Below are 15,604 nucleotides of genomic sequence, written 5' to 3'. Positions count from 1 at the left end.
TTACACACATATCCTATTTCAAACTATGCTGTAAATAAGCACTAACTTTTATTTTCAGAAAAGTACGACTCTATGGGATTTTTATCCTTGTAGATTAGCAAAACTGAGTTATTACTTAAATACTCGTGTTTATCGTTATTATTATTATTACTATTAATAACAAAAGAAAAGCATCTTCAGTTGGCAAACGCAGACAAAAAACAAAAAATGTATCTATTGAATTATGTGACGCAATGAAATTTTACTCTCTTTGTTAAAAGCTAGTGTCTTGATATGTTATACTATAAATACTGTACTGTTTTTTTTTCTATCCAAATATGATGCAATAATTATCCTAATCGAAGTCTAGACAATTTAACTTAAAATTAGCCAAAACGAAAATATTCTTATTTATTTGGATTCTCTTTTTTTTCTCTTCACTTTTTTATATTTTGAAAAATTTAGGGGGAGGGGCCAGGGTCGGCTACCCCTCTGACATCCCTCCACCCCACCCACATTGAATCTGCCCCTGGGTTTGATTGCTTCCTTTGGATTGATTTATTCATAATTATTATTGATAAGTTTCAATCTTCAATTAAATTTTCTGGTGGTTATTGCTGTCACAGATTATATTCATTCTTCATATTGTTCATGTTTTTTAATACAGATTTTATACATTGTAAATCCCATATTCCATTTGGCTGCATGGTCACGAGTGGATGGCTTTTGTTGTTATTTGAGTAAAGAATACTAAACTAGTAAAGAAAGAAATGTTGAATCAATTATTAGGCCTCACAATCTGGGTTTTTTTCGCAGGTACAATACTTACTTTTCAACTATTTTCAGTGAGTCTTTTGTTTTGATACTTTTGTGTTCGCTGATTTTAACAGGACTTAAATATGTTGTCTTCCCCAACTCGAAATAAGGCAATTCAAGACCAAGATGTATGCTCAAAAACTGCAATGTACCTGTAGCACAACCATTTGGCATGTGCTACAGGTACTTTTCGTCAATTGTGTGGCATTTACTCGATTAGTTTTAGTTGTTTTTTTTTTAAATTTATATTTATTTCTTATTCTTATTTATTTCAGTTATAAGAAAGTATAGAATTTTGGCTTATACTGCCAAAAGTATTACATTTTGGAATTTCATTTCCATAGTAAGAATACGTAATTGATATTTGACTTATGACCATACTTTTAACCTTGCAATGGTCAAACATGGCATTTCTGGTAACCACCGACTCCTCTAATTTGCTTAGCCGGGACATCTTTTATACATCGTTTAGCGAACCCGTCGCCGCCAATAATGATGATTTCGAAAATTATTTTTTGCCAATTATTGCACCCATCGTAACAAAAAATTTCAGAAAAAAATAAAAGGTTTTCTTTATTTTTATTATACCCGCCACTGCCGTGAAATTTCATAAATTCACCAATAATTTTCTTTATTATTTCCCCCTGTCTGGATTTTTAAATCCTCTGACGATCTTTATAAAAAAATAAGTATAATAAAGTATAAATAAAGTCTCGCCTTAGCTTTGGGCGTCTCATATCTCATGTCAAGGAGCTAGAGCATGTGGGCCAACACGTTGTTAAAGAAGCTCTGTAGTTGCACTCAGAGAAAGGTGCCTTCGGGATGGAATAATCAACTGGGATTCAAGACTCCAGCCCTACAAGCAAAAGGGTTTTACAGCACTGTTTCCTTGATTCCATAGTTACAGTCGTGAGGGCACAAATTATATTGTATGATCTGAATCAGGAAATGGTTAGTGATTTACAGTAGTTTTGAACTTATGAACTTACTGGTTCCCAGTTAATGATTATCTACTATGTTTCCATTGACAACACAAGTGTTAGGTATTCCTCCAGTGTGAGGTGAATTCTTTATATTTGGAAATAGAAGCTTTTTACCAGCTGTCCATCATGTGTAAACGTCATTGAAATACACAGTCTAATAAGCAGAACCACCCTCAGCATTTTGCACATTGTTTAAAAACACCTAAACTTTCGGCACCCACTCCAATTCCAGTATCAAGAAGAAGTTGATATTTCTTTTACTTGACGAACAGTTGTAGAATGAGAAAAAAATAGAAACAATTTTACAATAAATTTCTAATTTTAATGCATGACATGTTTTCACTACTCTCATACATCCTCAATAAGGGAAAAAAAAACTAACTAACATGTTATTCACATTTAAGTAAACAATAAATAAAAATGTAATAAAGAAAGTTCTTTTACAGCTCTAAGTGTAGCTTTTTAGATACTGTATTAATTTATTTACTCTTTGTGCTGCAGTCCAGGACATATTCTTGCATTGTTTTCAAAGTGGTAGAGTTCCATAACAAAACATTTATAAAACAAAATAAAAAAAGTCTACTTGTAGTTTCAACTGTTATGTTCTAGTTACATACACTCAAACAGCTTTAACTTTTCGACTACAAAATAACTATTCTGTTGGTGTTTCCATCAGGAGATTTTACAGGAATGATGTTTTGCCTCAGCATAGCATTGCAGTATCTGCTGCTACTTTTGGATCGGATTCAATACAAGGCAGTAAGCTAGTTCTGGAGGTCGTGGGTTCAATTCCCATACAAATCACTTGCGAGATTTTTTTTCCGCAAATAGTTGGGAACGTACTGAGCATTCATTAGAATGTCATGTCAGGTGGGCAAAACATCATTGTTACAAAAGGTTTTCTTTATATTTATTATGCCTGCTGCTGCACTTGAAATCTTCTAAATTCACCAACATTTTTTTTAATTATTTTCCCGTCTGGAATTTTTTTCCGCAAATAGTTGGGAACGTACTGAGCATTCATTAGAATAACATGTCAGGTGGGCAAAACATCATTTCTACAAAAATAAACTTATTAAACAGTTGAATATTTTTTATATACTTTTGTATATTTTTAAAAATATTATAAAGGCAGATGGAAATTAGTTTTCTTGTTTATATGCTTGACATTTGATATGCATCCTATGAAAATGTCATGATACCAAATGCATGACCATTACATGCAGAGCTGAAAAAACAATAGGCTTACTGATCAGCTAGAAACTTAGATTGTCAGTCGCTGAACAGTATGTTATTTAAGTTTGCAATAATTTGCTTCTAATAATGTAATAGACGCCAAGAAAATGTAGTGCAATTCATTGGTCATCAATTGAGCTACCACTTGTGGCATCTTCTGCTGAATTTTTATCTGTTCCAGAATTGATGTCTATATTTGTCATATCCTCTTCACAATTGTCACTTATTACAGCTGCTTCTGCATCCTTTGCTTCTTCCTCAACTGTTCTCTCATTTTGAGATGGTCCGGATGTGTTGTCATTAGAAAACATCTTCTCTGCTGGTAACATGTCACAGAGACGTAATATATGGAAGCGATCCCCTTTAGGAACAAATGAACGAACTGATGTCTTTCCACGCCATCCAACGATATACAGTAAAAGATCTTGTGAATGTGGATCACTGAAAAACCAAGAAATTGGTAGAGTTCAATGCTGCTTTAAAGTTTAATAAATGAGTTGCAAGTTTATTTAAATTTGTATGTTTGAAAATATTTTAACATATACAATCCACACTCCAATTCGAGACCCCTATAATTGCAAACTCCTCTAATTCGAGACCACTTTTTCAAAGAACTAAATAACAATCTTCAATCTATTAACACTAATCCAGGGCCGTAGCCACAAGAATTGAAGTGGTCAGGTTGCGAGTAAAGTGAGCAATGAGGCTCGGGGCCATGGGGCCCGACAAGGGCCATAACCACACTTTTTCCCACTTTTTTCTCCCAGTTTTTAAATATTAAAAAATCTGTACCCCCGTAACTTTGGCTACGGCCCTGTAAGCTGGCACTCTATTTTGAGACAGATCCCCAAGACACCCTAAACTTTCAGGTACCAAAGGTGGAGAGTAAACTGTAACAATAATTAAAACAATAATACTTACTATTTCTTTGGATCATATATAAAAATTACGCTTCCCTGAGCTGTGGAGGAAAAAAACAGATTTCATAAAATTGTTATGGAAGCAGTAAAGACTAATACGGTAGTAAATTGGAAGCCACTAGTATTGAGCTTATCCCCAGTTTCTGTAGCGTGAAGTGGATGAGAGTGTAATGCTCCACCTGGGAGGGACGCTGGTCCACTGCAGGTTACTTCCAGCTGGGTAGACTGAAGCAATATAGATAAGTGCTTTGCTCAAGTACACAAGCGAAATGCACAGCGAAAGACTTAAACCCCGACCTAGAGGTTGGGAAACAAAAGCATTCCCACTGCGCCAAAACGCTTCAACATGATAATCAATATTGATAATAACAAATATAGTTAACTAGAACTATGCCACCGGTGAGTGTGCTCATCGTTGAATTTTTCTACAATACAACTTAAACTGTATTTCAGAATGTTAGCTTATACATAACAACAAAGTTTTTTCTTGTTGTTATGATTTTCATATTTGGGTATTAAATAATACTAATACACAAATATAGGAAAACACATTATTTTCTTTTAATCATACAAATTATTATTTTTTTTTAAATTTCAGGCATAAGAGCAAAAATTCAAGGGAAGGGGGAAATTGTTTTTTGTGAAAATGTCATGGGAGAAATCAGGTAGTGAGAAAGTTGCCTGCTCCCATATTTACACATATAACATTTTATTGTGTAACTGCTTCTTTTTTTTAAATGTTTTACAAAGCAAAAAAAAAAATGTAATAAATTCTTCACGGTGACTAAAGTTGGTGTCCACTCACCTAAAGCCTCAATAGTCTTCTTTGTTTCTTTACATAGCTTAGCACAGAATGGATTCTCCTCCGTCAAGATAACCTGCACATCATTCCGTGTGATCTCTACTTTCCTGGAAGTCAGGTACGGAAATACACTATATATTCCCTACATATGAATAAAATTTTAAAAAGTATTAGAAATCTACTGAATATTTCTCTGGGGGGAAAATTTGGAAAACCGGGGATGAAGATTCTACTTACATCTTGGGCTAGTCTAAAGTCACAATCTACTCCTTTGGCATCACTCCTGGACCACACTTTAACTCCACAATTAATAACCTATACAATTGGAAAAAAAAATCATTAAGAAGTTATAGCTTGCAATCTACAGGGATATTTGAAGCTTTGAGTCACGAGAAATCGACCCTTGCCTTTACAGACGTTGTAAATCAAATACTCTACAGTTTCATATAAGATGAGCATCCCACTCACAGCTCCATGCTAAACTGTTGATATATTGTAAAGTAATGAGAGGAGCATTTTAGGAAAATCAGTTTACTCTCTTGCTAAACTTACCTTCAGTTTATTTTCACAGGCTTGCACAATCTCGCATACAGCACTGTTCACCATATAAAGGTTTCGTTTCTTGCCAACATGGCAGCGTGTAAACATCTGATTCAGTGGGAATTCATCTTTGACACCATAATACAACCTGCAGTAATATACAATGTACAATATGGTAAGGAAAAACAGAGGTCATTGCGCGTTCCCCTCCCACCCCCCCCCTTTTGGAAAGTGAAAAAAAAATAGTAAAAAGAAAGAAAAAGAAATAACTGATTGCCCGAAATGCCTCAGAGGTTATTTTCGGGCATCTGAAAACAAAATTTCCACACCTAATATGTGGTGGTGTCTCGATCGGCCCCACTTTCGGCCTCCTTTTTGACATCTCTGGATCCGCACCTGTTCTGTAATCTAAATCCTCGGACAATTTAATAAAGAATGACATACGTTACTGACAAACAGATGTATGCTTTTAAACCAGACATCTTCCTAACAAGTACTGTATTTTTTTTCTTTCACTGTGTACTGTGTTGTCTCCCAGCACACAAAGGCTGCTGGCTTATATAAAAATTATGGTAAAACTGCACATATATACATTTCATACAAAATATGCAATACCTGTAGGTCAACACACTACAAGTAGACACTTGTCAAATATTGATTTAATACCAATAAAATAAGTGCCAATTTCAAGAAATGAGGTGACATGCAAAAATTGTCATAATATATTTTAGTGCAATAAACTAGCAAGCAATACCATCTGCTGTGAGGAATGATGTAGCCCCCATTATGTATCGCACAACTACAATATCAGAATTAACCAAATGCACTAAGAATTTCATCAACCAGTTTCCATATAAAGCAAACATACTTACTTTATTGCAGGCCAAACATCAACATCATCTTTAAAAAACACAAATGGATCTTCTTTATACACATTTTGATATTTCATTTTCTTTGGTTTTGGTCTGCAGAACATAAACAAGTAAATAGTTATTAGCTATATCTGTGATAATTATTAAAAAAAAAAAATAGAAAGCAACCATAATATTAAGACCACAAAGCTGTAACTCGTCCATTGGACAGTAGATTGAGAACTACCCTCCTGGCAAAGATGAAAATGTACTCGTCAATGGCAATCTAATGGAACCGTCACTGGGTCCAACTTGAAACTGTCTCTTATACACATCTAGATGTGTATAAGAGACAGATAATAAAGATCTCAGATAACTGTAATGCCAGAATACTTTCTTTATTCGTACTCTCACATGTTCCGAACGTGTATTAATAACATTACGTAATTTCCATTTCCAGGGCATCAATAAGAATAACCCTATGTACAACACTAGAATATGGCACCAAAAAACACAGTCCACTTCAATTATGACAGATTACATATGTAAATACATCTGCAGAACTATTTTATTTGTTACATGTTACTTGGTAATTATTGCCTTTCCCTTAGGTTACGATGCACTTTGTTTTCCATAGTCATTGGGCCCACATGCTTAAGTGTTGCTGCGATATTGGCGCAGTAGCAGGCAACTTGTGTCAGTGTATACTAAAATCAAACTAAAATTCTACACAATGATATAACATGGTAGACCTCTTACTCTTCCTCAGCCTCCATTAGTTCATTGCCAACTGTCCCTTGTTGATCATTTTCTTCCTTCCTAGCTTTATTATTTTCTTCATGTACTTCATCAGTTTTTATATTTAAAACATCGCCAGGCTGTCCTCCATCATCCGTTATCTTTACATCTTTTGTCACTTCTTCCATATATGAAGGCTCATGTAGTTTCTCTGCATCTTCATTTTGTGGATTATTAGTTGCTTCTAACGAAAGGAAGAAATAGAAAAGTTAAGATAATAAAATGCAAGTTGGCTCATGTGCACTTTAAAGCACCCAATAAATCTTTTTGAGCAAGTAAGGTTTAACCTGGTATACTGATCTATACTGCTCCTGTTGTGGACATACAAGAGCAGATGGCACCTGCTTACCGGGTGGCTAAGACACAAAGTGACCCAGGGAGAAGGATGTTACTCTACATTCTAGTCCACATTTTGACTGACTTTAATATAAAGGGCCATACAAATCTAAGTACATCAGATTACTGTTGAGGATGCTTATAGTATTAAGGGTTTTTACAGTTCACAGCATTCAATGTTCATCATTTTTTTCTGCTCCATTAGTCACAGGTTCGTATGGCATGGCATTTCTTTTTTTCTATTAATTATTTTATTATTTTTTTTTTTTTTGACTAGAAAATAGAAAATCATATTTTCAAATAATAAGAGTCTTAGTCCATGATCGACTTTTATGTAACTAAAGCGCACTGAGCAACTGGTGGCAGGAACTCATTGGACTTCAAAGGCATCTCGATAAACTGACTATACGCACTGCAGCACTTTGCTCTTTGCATGCAGTCACAGCTAAGATAAGTGATCTCCTTCTCACTAAGAACTTCATGTTATCATCTACTTGCAACAAAAATTTAATTGGCAGGTTATGATGAAAACACCTAATACCAACAAGTCAACACAATCAAAAAAGGATCATGGAAAATTTTTCTTCTAGACAGTAAAATTACCTTTCTTAGCATTTTCTTTTGCCTTCCCTTCCTTGGACCATGGAAGGTGTTCTGTCTTCTGCAATACAGCCACGAAGAATCCTCCAGAATCCTCATGATGGGGTAGCATTCTTATACTGCAGTCATTTATACAAGAAATAGATGTTAATGAAATAACAACATAAATTACTTTATTAGACTTTCAACTTTCACTGATAAAGAATCAAATAATTTCATTTAATAAGGTCCTGAATATCAGCTGACCTCCTAGATACACTAGAAGGGTCATCTTCTATAAAGTAAAGTATCTCAATCTTCTCACATTTATTATTTTTCTTCAGAAAGCCAGACAGACTACATCTCTCATGAATGCAAATATAAGAGAGGAATCAAAAATTTAAGAGAAAAAGTATTGTTCACAAAAGATGGATTTTGTTACTCGAAAAGAACATAGCATTTTGGAAGATAACAGCAACACACGACTATGAATTATTCAAAGTTGACAGTGTGAAATTGAACTTATTGACATTTTCCGATGAATCATATTTTTAAAGATAAAGTACCCGAGGTGAAGAATGATCGAAGCTACAAAAATCATCTTGTAATTCTAATCAAAATTTGATTAGAGTTAAAAGTTAAAATTTTTCAACAGCAACTGTTTAAAAAATATACCGTTGTTGTTGTTTCAGATAGCTCAGCAATGTGTTGTCATTTCTAATCAAAGAGAATTTAGGATATTAGAAGAGAAGAGCAACACAAAACCACGAATTAATCAAAGTTGACAATTAAACTTGATGAAGTGAGCCATGTATTTGCTAAATGGATTTAATCTTCAATTAAAGACAATTAGAAGTAGCCAAGGTGAAAAAATATCTAAGCTACAAAAATCACCTCCACTTCTGAAGGAGAACAAGTTTTAATTTCCTATGATTTGTTAATTAGAACTTTGCCAGGAGCAGGTGTTTCTTTATGCACATTTCTTTTATTTTCTCTCTTTTATTATGTAAATTTGATATAAAGGAAACAAGCTAAGGCAGCATAAAGCACAGTTGGTTTTTAACCTGCAGTAAAGCAGTTGGTTGTTAAGCTTGCAAGGAAGTAGAGTTGGTGTTTAACTACTCAGTACAAGTGGAACTTTTTGTGCTTAGCTAGTGCCTGGGGTGCAAGTTTTTTTTTTATCCTCTTTACTTCCCCTTATATACTGCATTCTCTCATTTTTACAAAGCAAGGCCTATCATAGTTGATGTTGGAAAACAAAGGCTACATTATAATAGGCATATATTATTAGGAGTGGGTGGGGCTGTCAAATTTGGACGTACAAAATTATGTCGACCCGCCGCCGGTCTCAACAGATTGGAACTGGCCACCACCTTAAAAAGGTGAAATATGCGAGGAATATATAAAGAAGCTAAACACAGAGGTCAGAGCAACAACATTGTCAACATACACTGAAAACACAAGCATGCAATTAAATATTTAATAGGGCTAAAATTTAATACATCGGGGAGGGGGAAGGGGGTTCAAGTTTCGAACAAGGAAATAACTATTGAGTCTGATTTTTAGAATTTCTGGTGCATTGGGATTCAGATAAAAACTAATTATACCAGACCTTCCAGTGAAGTGGATAGATCACAAAAATTGCAAAATGTACATGTTGACAGAGTTGTTGGACTAAAGATTTCAAAATCCTTATTATACCGATTTCACAAGTGGGCCTATCAACCATGTAATGATTAATTTGTATCTGCTGGTTGTAAACAGAGGTACTGAAGTCATACAACTTGCTAATAAATAGTGTATGGTTCTTTTCCATGATTATGATCTCCATCACCATAAGATACAGGATATGGACTATTATTGTCAACAATGTCAGCCATATCAATTCGGTAATTTGTTGTGTTGGCTTCAGGCATCAAAGGAAGCTGGTAAATTACAGTTTGGACAGAGAAGATACAATCGCATCTCACGGAAGCAGACAATTCTCACTTTGTGTCTCACAACGCGACGAATGAGGTAGCTAAGTAGATATTGATGAGCGAGATAAAAAGTAACAGTAGAATATTAACAAAATACTATCTCTAGTAGTACAAAGTTATCTTAAAATCATTATTACCATCATTACATTTCAATAAAAAACAGATTTCTAAATTGCTGGACAAGGTAAAGAGAACTGCATTTTCAATGCCATATCAGTTGCTATCACTGTGAATGAACTACAGGCACCAGAGCTACGAGTAAGGGCAGTGATAGAAATGGTCGAGCAACGTGAGCATTATGGGAAAAATCAAGATTGCACGGTGTTCCTCCAGATTATGATGTCCCGAGTCAATGCCCGCAGGATGGGGTATATTCGTCCTGACACTGCATGCTGCTGCATCTATTAGGAGGACTACAGTGTCTGTATACCCACCCTGGGATATGGGACAAATGCTTTAGAGTATTCAACCGACAGTTCCAAGCAAGGAAGATCCATTTTAAAAAGTGGCAGCAGTTTGACTACATGTGGTAACTGGATCCTGAATCATTTCGTTCCACTCATACCAACCAAGAAAAGATGGACGTTATTTACATTTCATTTAGTACGGACTCTTCATCTGTTTATATAGTAATGTAAAACATTGTTCAAAAAGTCAAGGAGGAAAGTTTTCTGCATACATAAAATGTATGTTATTAATATGAAACAGGTATGAATTGTGGGATAAAATTTTAAAAGTGAAAGCATAGAAAGTTAAAGCATTACATCATGTCCCAGTAAAGCTTTTTCTTTTTGTTTGGCTTAATTAAAATGTATTTATTAGTACCTTTCTTTTAGTCACATATGGATTGGCCATACATATAAGCGAGGCAAAAGCAGGTCCTCTCTGCAAAAAGCAGATGCAAAGAAAAGAGCCAAAACCCAGGTGTCACCTATATCTCAGGTACGGTATGTGAACTCCAAGAATTATGTGTGTCAAGTCCTCAGAAGCCATTGACTTATGAAATAGCATCTTTTTAACATGCTTTCTAATGTTACAAAATAGGCAAACATAATAGCATTTCTTAGTATATATTTTTATTTACAATTTATAATAGCTGAAAAGCGATCCAGACATGCCCCGGCCATTGGGAGACTCCTTTGGTACATCAGCCTACTACAACAAAAACATGGCCGGCGGAACCAGGGGCCTGGGCCCCCACTTTTTGGCAGAAAATATATAATGTCAATGTAGATTTTTGTAAATCGGAAGAAATGCAGAAAGTGGGGAGGAGAGGGAGGGGAAAGCGAGTGTTTATCCAGTCCCCGACCGAGTTACATTTTTATCTGTGCCTACTGGAAATTTTAGAAGTTTGATGAAATGCCTCCTGCCTTACTCTATAGCAAACAGACATGCACAGCATCGTATTTGCCCCAATACTTTGCGGACTTCGGAGCCTGATCCTGTGCTTCGGAGGATCAAATACCAGTCTTGCTTGCACGTTATATACGCTGAAACACTGCCTTACAATGAAGAAATGGCTTTTATAGAGAAACATTACAGTTCAGATATCAATACAATATGGCTAAGAACTCAGATCCCCTTTTTGAAGAACTAATTGCTTTCTGGGGATTACACATGTTTTGATAAAGTGTATTCACAGGTCCAGAAACTAGGTGGTACCAAAAAATGTTGATATCTGAATTCATTATCCTCAAACTAATGCTAGTAACCCTGCAAGCAACCAACCAACCAATCAACGCAGTCGGCAAAAAAACCTCTTCGACCGCAAGACACCTTAAAACATGGTTAAGATCTTCCATGAACGAGTTGAGATTTAATAATCTTGCTATTTTTAATGTCCACAAAGAACACCTCAATGGAATCGACTTAGCAGAAGTTGGAAACGAGTTCATTGCAAAAAATGACCGCAGGAAAACATTACTAGGCGTTTTTTACAGGCAAGACTCTTGAGATATGTGCCATTTTATGAAGCTGTTGACGTCAACACTTTCAGACAAAGTAACTCTGGAACCACAATACTATACTATCAATATATTGACAATTTTGTGAATGCCTGTATAGTTTCGAGTAATCATTTAAGAGTAAACCAAAAAAAAAAAATGATAACAATATATTTAAAGCAGTAGAATCATACCATCTATGTAGGTTAAATTGTTCAGCATTGGTTGGGGGCCACATCGTTGTACGGTACCGTCTTTCATTGGCTGGCACTTCATCAAGGTTCTGGATTTCTTTACCATCTGCAATAACCTTAAAATGAATAACATTTTAGTGAATTACATAGTATATTTATAGATATAGTGGGTGATTTAAAAATCAGTTACATTCATTAACATTAACAATAGTTTTAATAATGAAATTGGTGTATTAGGGTCTTAAAATTATTGTGTCAACTTAATAAAGCATAAAACATATAGCAGTAACATATACTCTTTTAATCCTGGTGAATAACAGACATGCAGTCAAAAATAATCCTTTTTTGAATTAAGCAGTATAGAATTCTCTCAGTTACTGAATCAACACAATATAAATCATAATTGGAGAGCCTGTGGTCCTGGAAAAAAAACTGATGCATATTTATCATTACATGGGCCATGGCTCTAGAAACTGTGAGCTCATAGCACGTAGCCAGCAGCAGAAAATCAAGAAGAACACTTTTAATTTTCCTTATATAATATTTAGTTGTTTGGCTCCACTAGGATAAATGACTTATTTTCTAACAAATACAAATATTATTATTGTATGAAACAATAGTTTTAGGTATCTACTTCAATATTTACCTTCCATGAACTCATCCCGGGCATTCTCCGTAACCCTGGCAACATTGTTGATGTGTCCACTAGCTCAATAGTACCTGCAAGTGGAAATGACAAAATAAAAGAACACAATCAAGAATGACATAAAATATCCACAAAATATTTATATATTTCAATTATGAATATTTTCAATATGCGTAGACCTACAGTATCTTGTAAACCTTTTATCCACAATGCAATTTATGTACTTGCTTGTGTTTTCTGAAATAAACATACCTTGATATATACATTTGGCAAAAAAAAATTGCATATGAATATTTTTGAAAATGAGCTTAAAAAGTAGGCTGATGGACACTTTTGTCACCACCTGTGAGATGCATGTAAAAGTTACCTTGTGACTTTTCAAGAATTGCAGCTACAACTGCTTCATTTTCAATTGGATTAAATGAACACGTTGAGTAAATGAGACGACCACCAACTTGCAACAATTCAATTCCCCTCAATAATATACGGTACTGTAAGCTAAAAAAACACTTTCACTTAATACCTGAATTGAAATACTATTTGCAAAGGCTTGACAATCAAACAACACATTGCTAATATACGGTATCAAAAATGTGATCATGATTGTGATGTTGGGAAGACAAAAAAACAAGTGGCAGGTTTCTCTGTTGCCCAACAATATATTAATATAACAACATGTTAATATAAGGTATTAACAAAAATATACTGTAGGCTTCATAAAAGAATGAAAAAAAAGTAGTTTATGGTACCCAACCCTTCCTTAATAATCCTCACCCACCTGTGTAAATTCAAAGCACTGCCAAGGTTCCATTTCTTCCAAATCATATAGTTCTTGCGCAATGTTCCATCGCCACTATAAGAAAAAAGATTTAGATTGTAAACAAAGACATAACAAGTATAATTTTGAGAAATATATTATTAAAAACATTTAAAAATTAAAATATATAGTAAAGATTTACAAACTAAAAAGGTTATTTGACGGATAAAAAAAAATAGGTTTAATGGAGTTCCACACTTGGAAAGTGACCAAATTGTTGTGTAAAAAAAAAATAGGAAAATGCAATAAATACAACAAAAACAATAGTACTAGATTTTCCCTAACTAGAGCCCATTTTCCTTCCCACAACAAGTGGGCAAAACAATAACTTTCCTAGAACTATATTCTATGCGCAATTATACCAGGAAGACTTGTTTTGGTTTAAATACATGATTCATGTCTATGCTTGCACCAGTGTGGTAGCTTCACATTACCAGAGCCAGGTCAATATGATTGAGTACAAACAGTATCATTATTGCGCTGAATTTAATATAAGCATGGTCCGTGACTACTGTAGCAGCCGTTGGGAGACGCTTATATCACATCATTCCACGACAGGAGCTTAAGTGAACCATGTCATCGGGTAAGCCCCTACTCTTCCAAAAGATGCAATGGGTTCTTTAAACTGCACATGAGCCAGACGTATATACACTGGACCTCCCAAGTCCTAATCCAAGAATACTTAGTTCTACCAAGGAGTGGAGAAGTGGCTTATAAAAGCGCCGATGTTAGGCTGTAGTTAGCGGCGCTCCTGCCTTACCACTCGCCCACTTGTCCTATAAGTCATTTGATAAGTAGAGAATACATGGCACCTACCTACACGGCACATCACAGAGTATCCGATCATATCTTATAGGGATTCTTTTGCCACATTTGTCCGTAAGCATCAACGAAGGTAGGAGAGAAGCGTCATGGTTAACGATCATAAAACAAGGACTGTTGAGGCGCTTGGCCTGGTGAACCATGATGTAGCATCGCTTGTTGTCCGAGTCATTCGCAATTACAAATCCCTCTGAAATGAGAGCACAAAATTGTTAGTCATTTATAATAATGTGACTTACCCCAGTCTTTGCATAACCATCAATGCAACAAATACTGCTGGAAGATTGGTTTTTAAACCTACCAGGTACAAACTTGTACTGCTAATAATGTTGCATATGCCTATAACTTTGTAAATGTTTTGTATTCTTCTATTGTACCAAAAGGAATGCTGCACTTTAATGATGAAGTTCCTTTACACTTTTTTTCCCCAAATCTTTCAAATACAAAAAAACACCTAATTACTATTTATTCTTGAGTAAGAATAGGGCTAGACCAATATGGTTTTATGGTAGACAACAATATAAACAGTTGATTCGGACCATTTATTCTGAAATACTGTATAACTTATGTTTTACCACTCATTTAATTTTTGTACCTTGTTTAAAAATAAATCAAATCAAACCATTTACAATAATGCTGGACAAATTAAATCAAAACAATAAACCACTACATAGCACTTGTGTGGGAATGGTAAGGGATTGCACTACTACTACAGTTCGGCACCTTTTCAGAAATCTGTCTAAAATGATACAGTACTATAACAACACCCTAGTGAAGTCTTGTATAGCGATATAGCGCCATCTATAGAATGACTGGTTGTTTGGGTAGCAGGGTTTTTCAAACTGCAAGTTTGAATAAATAAAACAGGTTATGATTGATGGTAGTACTGTATTTTCCATTTTAGACAGGAGGCTCACTCAAGCACTGTATATATACTGTCTCTTATACACATCTTACACTGGACCTCCCAAGTCCTAATCCAAGAATACTCGGTTCTACCAAGGAGTGGAGGAGTGGCTTATAAAAGCGCCGATGTTAGGCTGTAGTTAGTGGCGCTCCTGCATTACCACTTGCCCACTTGTCCTATAAGTCATTTGATAAGTAGAGAATACAAGGCACCTACCTACACGGCACATCACAGAGTATCCGATCATATCTTATAGGGATTCTTTTGCCACATTTGTCCGTAAGCATCAACGAAGGTAGGAGAGAAGCGTCATGGTTAACGATCATAAAACAAGGACTGTTGAGGCGCTTGGCCTGGTGAACCATGATGTAGCATCGCTTGTTGTCCGAGTCATTCGCAATTACAAATCCCTCTGAAATGAGAGCACAAAATTGTTAGTCATTTATAATAATGTGA

The 15,604-nt window shown here is 35.1% G+C and overlaps 1 protein-coding gene across 2 annotated transcripts in view; it reads right to left on the bottom strand.

Moving 5' to 3' along the window:
* Nucleotides 1–3,052: 3,052 nt before the first annotated feature.
* Nucleotides 3,053–15,604, bottom strand: part of LOC117122301 (RNA cytosine-C(5)-methyltransferase NSUN2-like) — a 47,963-nt gene continuing 35,411 nt past the window's right edge. For both annotated transcript variants that reach the window (XM_033267846.1, XM_033267847.1), the window contains exons 7-19: nt 15,365–15,560; nt 13,381–13,455; nt 12,970–13,100; nt 12,603–12,676; nt 11,957–12,072; nt 7,865–7,980; nt 6,887–7,109; nt 6,149–6,241; nt 5,289–5,424; nt 4,974–5,051; nt 4,740–4,878; nt 3,936–3,975; nt 3,053–3,455 (exon numbers count right to left, since the gene is read on the bottom strand). In XM_033267846.1, coding sequence (XP_033123737.1) covers nt 3,134–3,455; nt 3,936–3,975; nt 4,740–4,878; nt 4,974–5,051; nt 5,289–5,424; nt 6,149–6,241; nt 6,887–7,109; nt 7,865–7,980; nt 11,957–12,072; nt 12,603–12,676; nt 12,970–13,100; nt 13,381–13,455; nt 15,365–15,560 — 1,739 coding nt within the window. In that variant the 3' untranslated portion in view covers nt 3,053–3,133. The remainder of the gene's footprint in view (nt 3,456–3,935; nt 3,976–4,739; nt 4,879–4,973; nt 5,052–5,288; nt 5,425–6,148; nt 6,242–6,886; nt 7,110–7,864; nt 7,981–11,956; nt 12,073–12,602; nt 12,677–12,969; nt 13,101–13,380; nt 13,456–15,364; nt 15,561–15,604) is intronic.

The sequence above is a fragment of the Anneissia japonica genome, unplaced genomic scaffold (genome assembly GCF_011630105.1).
Source record: "Anneissia japonica isolate Jap-2015-1 unplaced genomic scaffold, ASM1163010v1 scaffold288246_len349457_cov184, whole genome shotgun sequence".
NCBI lineage: Eukaryota > Metazoa > Echinodermata > Crinoidea > Comatulida > Comatulidae > Anneissia > Anneissia japonica.
Note: the sequence above shows the minus strand (reverse complement) of the source record. Positions and strands in the feature narration are given on the sequence as shown.